We start from the raw sequence: 7,861 nt of genomic DNA, 5'->3' as shown, positions 1-7,861 counted from the left end.
TAGTAACAGGTAAATAGGTCATGTGACTGAGATTCTATTGCAGATATGGAACCACAATGCTTTGAAATCTTCTCCAGTAGAATATTTCATAGAATCCAGAGTCTTATTAGTGTTAGAACCTGAGATAACACTAAACTGATTAGACTTCTATATATTTTCTGCACATGTGAAACAAACTCTGTAAATAAAAAAAAATGGTGCCCCAGTTTTGTTCATATAAGTTTTATTTGTGCTAAGATGTTATATTTTACACAATTCTTTATTTTTTTTATTCGTATTACTTTTAACATCCATAATGCTTTGCAGAACAAAATGTTCTCAAATGTTTCTTAAAAACTGCGTCCTTAAACCCATAAATCAGTGGACTAAGAAATCTTGGGAGACACATGAATAGAAGGAAATTGAACAGGTTGATGTATATCAAGTATTTTGCAAGGTACGTTTCTGTAAGAGAGGAACTAAAAGAGAACATGCACAAAAGGAGCTGAAACGCGTGAAGTACAATAGTCTTGCTGGCCTTCATAGCTGAAGATTTATCAGAACCAATCTTCCGAGCAACTAATATAACTTTTACGTAAGTGAATATGATTATCAGACCCACAATGGTGAAACTGATAATGAGACTAAAAAGTCGTATGGAATTTTGAACTTCTGTTTTTGTTATAACCACGCGAGTGCATACTATATTAAATGAGTAATAATTTTTTTCGACAAACAAATTCAGAGCTATAAAGTCAGCAACATTTGGAATTAATGCCACCAACCAAATTATTGCAATGACAAGACTAGTTTTTCTTGTAGTACAAATTTGTGGGTGCCTTAATGGAAAGCAAATAGCAACGTATCGTTCCAGAGACATGGCAGCCAGGTTGTAGGGAGTGATACGAAATGTAGAGGTAGATAAGGTGAATATTATGTAACAAATTGGTACAGGTGTTAATACAATGTACATTGCGGCTATATAGAGCCACATCCCAAGAGAAAGATACAAAGTGTCATTGATTATCATGTGAATAAAAAGGACGTAACGAGAATCCTCACGTACGTGCGCTGTGGTGAAGTAGACTCTTAATATAATTGTAATAGCATGTAGGAAGATGAGAAAACAGGATATTAAGACAAGAAAAGAACCTAATTTCACAATTAAAGCAATTAGATTTGTGGAAGATCCTTCGGTGATGCCCAGAGTAGTGTTGTTTGTCATAGTTGAATATTTGTAGATTCTGATTTTGAGGTTCCAGCCTAGAAATAGAAAAAATAAAGTGATTACTGTTACAGTTAATTTTAATGACCAAAGGATTATTAAATGTCATGTGAACCATTTTTATTTCTCTCATGACTCAGATAATTTTAAAAAATCTTTCCAATTTCTTTCTGCTGCAAAGTTTGGGTTTCTCACTGAAATTATTTATACACAACTACTGCAGTAATATGACACATGGTATAAAAGCTTCTCTGGGATCCCCTTTGTACAGAAATAGCAGACATATATGGTTTTACCATTGGTTTTTGGCAATTAGAAGACCGCTAATTGCAGCTGCGCACCTTACTTGAAATTCCTGGCAGGTTGTAAGAATAATTTTTGATGCAAAGTATAGAATACCTTCCCACCTGACACCTCCCACCACCTGATCCCTACCTGATTCCTCCCAAACAGCTCTCTTCCCTCCCTCACCCCCCACTATTCACCACCATCTTAGGTACTGGCAGAAGGTCTGCCAGTATGCAGCTTATGTTTTTTTTTTAAATTATTATTATTTTCCTTGCAGTTAAAGGGACATAATACTCATATGCTAAATCACTTGAAACTGATGCAGTATAACTGTAAAAAACTGACAGGAAAATATCACCTGAGCATCTCTATGTAAAAAAGGAAGATATTTTACCTCACAATTTCCTCAGCTCACCAGAGTAAGTTCTGTGTAAAAAGTTATATTTTAGTTACTGCCCAGCTTCAGGTAAAAAAAAAAAAAAAAAATGAAGAAATGAACAGCAGCCAATCAGCATCAACAGTGCTGAGGTCATGAACTCTTTTACTGTGATCTCATGAGATTTCACTTAACTCTCATGAGATTTCATAGTAAACTTCCTTACACTGAATAGGGAAATAAGATGAGTGTGCACGAAAGCTCGCTCCTTCCACTGTCCTGGGACAGACATACTGATTTGCTGCTTAGAAGTCCTTTACAATGGGAGGTGGCTACTGAGAAACTTTTGAGGTAAAATATCTTTCTTTTTTACATAGAGATGTTCAGGTAATATTTTCTAGTCAGCTTTTTACAGCTATCCGGAATCACTTTCAAGTGTTTAAACATTTGGGTATTATGGCCCTGTAAGTGATCCCTCCTCAACCTTCCCACTTTTCCAATCCTCCCCCAAACAGCGCTTTAACCCTACCCCCTCCTACTAGTGGCGGCCATCTTAGGTAATGGCAACTGTTTGCCAGTACCCAGTTTGTCTTTTATTATTATTTTTTATTTATTTCAAATTATTTTTTTTTCTGTAGTGTAGTAGTTTACCCTACCTCCCCCTCCCTGCGAAAATGATTTACAGTGCCCCCTTCCAATTCCCCTTTTGCTTTAGCTCACCATAACTCCCTCTCCATAAAAAAAATAATTCTGTGGAGTAGGGTCCTTTCCCCTCCCTCTGACTCTGTGCCGCTCACCCGCCTACTGTCATCTCCATCTGGCACAAAAAGTTGATCGTTACAGAGATGGTGACACACACAGTGTCACTGTCTGTAACGATCTGGCATCTGCCTTCAGCAGCAACTTATTTATACATTATGCTGTACGATGGGTTTCGTACCATATGACATATATATATATATATATATATATATATATATATATATATATATATATATATATATGTCATATTGGTTCAAGGGGTTAAATGCACCTGAATGTCAATTTTTTTTTCTTTCAGATAGAGCATGCAATTTTAAATAGCTTTCCAATTTATTTTTATTTATCTAAAATATTTTGTTCTTTTTGTATCCTTTGTTGAAAAGAATACTTAAATAGGTTTAGAAGCTGCTGATGGGTCACTGCACATATATGCCTCATGTTATTGGCTCACCTAATGCGTTCAACTAGCTCCCAGTAGTGTCTTACTGCTCCTTCAATAAAAGATAGCAAGAGAATGAAGCAAATTATATAATAGAAGTACAATAGAAAGTTGTGTACAGTCACATGCCCGCTGCCTACCTAGGTATTCTCCAAACAAAGAAAATTTGATAATAGAAGTGAATTTGAAACATTTTTAAATTTGTATCCTATATCTGAATCATGAAAGCTAAATGCTGGGTGTAATGTACCTTTAACTACAGTAGAATTGCATAATTAACAAATGCATTATAAAAGGTAATATAAATTACTTTGAATTTCAGATAAGCAGATTATTTTCTGAGAAATTTAAAAGTTTACTTGCCTTTCCCTGTCCCTTGTACCACGTGACATGCATCAGCCAATCACAGACTCCTTTACATACATAAGTTGTTAACTCTGAGGCCCAGTAGAAGCTGGTTCCTCAGAAAGTAAGCACATAAGACCACCCACCCTCCTCAGGGAAAAACAGCCTTTTATAATGGTTTGTTTGGACTTCCACTGGCACAGACAATGAGGCCCATTTATCAAGCTCCGCATGGAGCTTGTGGGTCCGTGTTTCTGGCGAGTCTTCAGGCTCGCCAGAAATAGCAATTATGAAGCAGCGGTCTAAAGCAGGCGGACAGGAATCACCACAATTTAACCCGATCAAGTACAATCGGGTTGATTGACACCTCCCTGCTGGCGGCCCATTGGCTGGGAGTTTGCAGGGGTCGGCGTTGCACCAGCAGCTCTTGTGAGTTGCTGGTGCAATGCTCAATATGGAGAGCGTATTGCTCTCAGCATTCAGCGAGTTCGTGCGGACTTGATCCGCACTGTCGGATCAGGTCCGCAAGACCTTTGATACATAGGCCCCATTGGCTTCAGTGAGACTGTGATAACTAACAAATAATTTCTTCTATTATATGTTCTAAAACTGTTAAAGGGACACTAAACCCAATTTTGTTCTTTCATGATTCAGATAGAGCATGCAATTTTAAGCAACTTTCTAATTTACTTCTGTTATCAATTTTTCTTCGTTCTCTTGCTATCTTTATTTGAAAAAGAAGGCATCTAAGCTAAGGAGCAAGCCACTTTTTGGTTAAGTCCTGGACAGCACTTGCTTATTGGTGCGTGCATTTAGCCACCAATCAGCAAGCACAACCCAGGCTGTGAACCAAAAAGGGTCCGGCTTCTAAACTTACATTCTTGCTTTTCCAATAAAGATAGCAAGCGAATGAAGAAAAATGATAATAGGGGTAAATTAGATAGTTGCTTAAAATTGCTGCTCTATCTGAATCATGAAATAAAAAAAATGGGTTCAGTATCCCTTTAAGTATGATAAATAAAATGCTACACACTGTTACAAATACTCGTGCCATATCTAGGTATGCTCTTAAAGGAGAACAAAGTCAATTTGATAACAGAAGTAACATGATTTTTTTTTTATTGCATTTTTATATGTATCTGAAATTTAATTTGAACTTTAATGTCCATTTAAAGGCACAGCATAAATTTCTATCATGCATATAAAAGACCATGAAAAAGGGTTATGTTAAAGCTGTAAGATTTTAATATCTAATAATGTTGTAAACTGCAGGTTTGTATCTACTTTTTAGTTGGATTCCTCTATTCTTCTAAAACATCAGTAACATTAGTTAGAAGGTGCTGCATTATCAAGAGGGCATTTTAGACAAACATCTTCTATTGTGCATAGTAAAGAACAACTTCTAAAGGAACATTTTCTAGCATAATCATAAAATGTTGAATTTTGTTATTATATTTTATTTTATTTAAGTAAGTTCCCTTTTTCACTATGTATTAATCCCCTGTATAGTTTTGCATCCTGGTACAGAATATTGCCATACTAGAAAAGGATATAAAAATCTAAAAAAAATGAAAGCCAGTATTCACTTTTGGCTATGGGGGGCGCTGTACTGCTATATAGGGCAATGTATATAAAATAATACAAAAAATATAAATAAAATAAAAAACAACAAAGTATACAATAAATTGGTTAAAAACAGTTGAAGTCCTATAATGGAAAGGCTAAAATATATCACATTTTATCAAATGGTACTTCAACCAGTCTATTTATCACTTTAATAGACTTCTCCTCTTCTACATAGTAACATAGTAACATAGTAGATGAGGTTGAATAAAGACCGAAGTTCATCGAGTTCAACCTATAAAAATCTAAAATATATACAAAAAGGGGTGCGACACGCGTTTTTCAGCCTTGTTGGCAATTCTTTCAGTCACAAAGGCTGAATAACAAGCAGCAAACAAAATGTGACTTTGCTTTTAATAAACTATGATTATAATCAAGTAGATTTCAGCTGAATTTACTCCTGGGTATGCGCTTACCATGGAGACAGCGGTTATTCTGAGGTGAAAGTATTTGTGTACAAAACTTTTTGGGTCTATTGTTTTTTTATTATTTCCATGAAACTGTATCATGATATGGGGCAACCCCTTGTTTATGTTCCCTTAGATAATGATACAAACGTTGAACTAATCAAAAACTGTATACATACATATCCTGCTATCATTGGCTTTTCCCTAATCTTGGACACCTTTGCAGTTTTCTGATTGCTTGAATTTAACACCAGAACTTTTGTTGTTTAAAAAGATAGATAATCCCTTTATTACCCATTCATCAGTTTTGCATAAACAACACAGTTATATTAATAAACTTTTAACCTCTGTGATTAGCTTGTATCTAAGCATCTTCTGACAGCCCCCTGATCACATGACATTTTATTTATTATCTATTGACTTTAATTTTAGCCAATTAGTGCAGTGTCTGCCACAAGCCACGGGCATGATCACAATGTTATCTATATTGCTTACATGAACTAGCTCTCCCCTGTTGTGAAAAGCAAATAAAAAAGCATGTGATGAGAAGCAGCTTTCAAAGGCTTAGAAATTATCATATAAGCCTTCCTAGGTTTAGCTTTCTACTAAAAATACCAAGAGAACAAAGCAAAATTGGTGATTAAAGTAAATTGGAAAGTTGTTTAAAATGATGCCCTTTTTGAAACATTAACATTTTTTTGGACTTGACTGTCCCTTCAAATGATTTTCATATGGATTTGACTTTTTTCACTCATATTAGAAGTTGAAAGTAAATACGACCCCTTGAGCGCAATTGATGTTAACATGCATTGGGTTAGTGCTACCTCAGACCTCTGGTTAAATGTTCAAAAATACATTACAAAGCACACTTACATTCATAATAACAATATAAATTATTTTAAAAAAAACATTGAACAAAAAAGTTATAAAGGCGCAAAGATATGAGGCTGGCAATGGGCTTTAACATAGAGATACATACACATACATCTCTAAATATGTCTATGTATGTATATAAGTTATCACGCACGTGATATTCTAAGTTTGGCTTTTTACGCACATCGGGTTAGGGTGTGACCAAAAAACAGTTTACTTTCAACTTGTAATACAGGAGCATTAAATAGCGATCCTCTTGCAATCTGACTCTAAATCATTTTGCATCACACTTGCCTCAAACTCATGAATTATTTTGCCCCCTTTTCCTGTAATTTAACTTTTTCAAATCATAGCATTGGAAGTGCACATTAGGCTTAACAAGCTGTTTCTATTTTAAATGTTTTGTAATAAAGTGTAATAAAGTGTTTTTTTTTATCAAATGGAGCCAGTCTGTTTATGGAAATTGGATTGTATTAGTTCAGATTTTGACCAAAGGGCACTCTGTATACATTTGGTATTCACATGTCCTCGGCCTCCATGTATTAAAAGGCAGGCGGAAAGCTTCTTAGCTTGAGAAATTGTCTGCCTGCCTTCGCTGCATACGGGCAGTGGATCTGTTCGTCCACTGGCTCGTATGTATCATTACACACTCCAATGAGTGTGTAATGCCCACCCCTTCATGTGTGTGACCAATTGCACAAGTGAAGGGACTGTCAATCACTGAGAGCGATAAAACTCTCTGTGATTTCTCTTCGACACCTAATCCTACCACATTTTCGTCCCTAGTTGGTTTCAGTATTGGCATGAGATAACTAGCTGCAATAAAATGCAGACATTGCTAACATAATGGCCATGATTAGCAATGGCTCTCTCCAAATAAGGCAAGTTGTGGATAGAATTTGACTATTAAAAAAACAACTGCAGCCATCAGGGTGTTAATTACACCAGGCTGACATTTTTTCAATAGCTGTTTTGTGTCCTTTTAAGCAAAAAATATGTAAATATCGGGATATTAGAACAGGGAGAGGCAATTAAATTTGGTTATTAGAACTCTGCCTGCAATTGTTTTGGACCTATTCTGTTAATCAAACTCTGAAAATAAATTAAAATACTCAACTAACCTAACAACCCCTAACCTAACACCCCATTAAATAAACCCAAATAACCTAAACTAATACATTCTAAAGTTAAAAAAAAAATAAAAGAGGCTAACATTACAGAAAATAAAAAAATCAAATTACCAAATTTAACAAAATTAAACCTAATCCCTATGAATATAAAAAGACCCCCCAAAATAAAAACACCCCCTACTCTAAGAGTAAACTACCAGTAGCCCTTAAAAGGGCTTTTTGCAGGGCATTGCCCCAAGATAATCAGCTCTTTTACAAAAAATATACAAAGTCCCACCTAAAATTAAACTTTCCCCACCCCCCAAAATAAATATAAAAGAACCTAACACTAAAAAACCTAAACTACCCATTGCCCTGAAAAGGGCATTTGTTTGGGCATTGCCCTTAACAGGGCATTTAGCTCTTTTACTGTCC

General features: G+C 35.5%; 1 protein-coding gene across 1 annotated transcript; it reads right to left on the bottom strand.

Annotated features, from left to right (window-relative positions):
* Positions 1–206: 206 nt before the first annotated feature.
* On the bottom strand, positions 207–1,204 carry LOC128644405 (odorant receptor 131-2-like). Its single transcript, XM_053697030.1, has one exon. It carries the CDS (start codon positions 1,202–1,204, stop codon positions 284–286), a length of 921 nt encoding a protein of 306 aa, XP_053553005.1. The 3' UTR covers positions 207–283.
* Between the last annotated feature and the right edge of the window lie 6,657 nt (positions 1,205–7,861).

Source organism: Bombina bombina, unplaced genomic scaffold (assembly GCF_027579735.1).
Source record: "Bombina bombina isolate aBomBom1 unplaced genomic scaffold, aBomBom1.pri scaffold_743, whole genome shotgun sequence".
NCBI lineage: Eukaryota > Metazoa > Chordata > Amphibia > Anura > Bombinatoridae > Bombina > Bombina bombina.
The sequence above is the reverse complement of the archived record's forward strand: the minus strand, read 5'-3'. Positions and strand labels throughout refer to the sequence as shown.

Coding starts and splice junctions, on each gene's coding strand:
- LOC128644405 (XM_053697030.1), bottom strand. CDS start 1,204: ATGACAAACAACACTACTCTGGGCATCACCGAAGGATCTTCCACAAAT.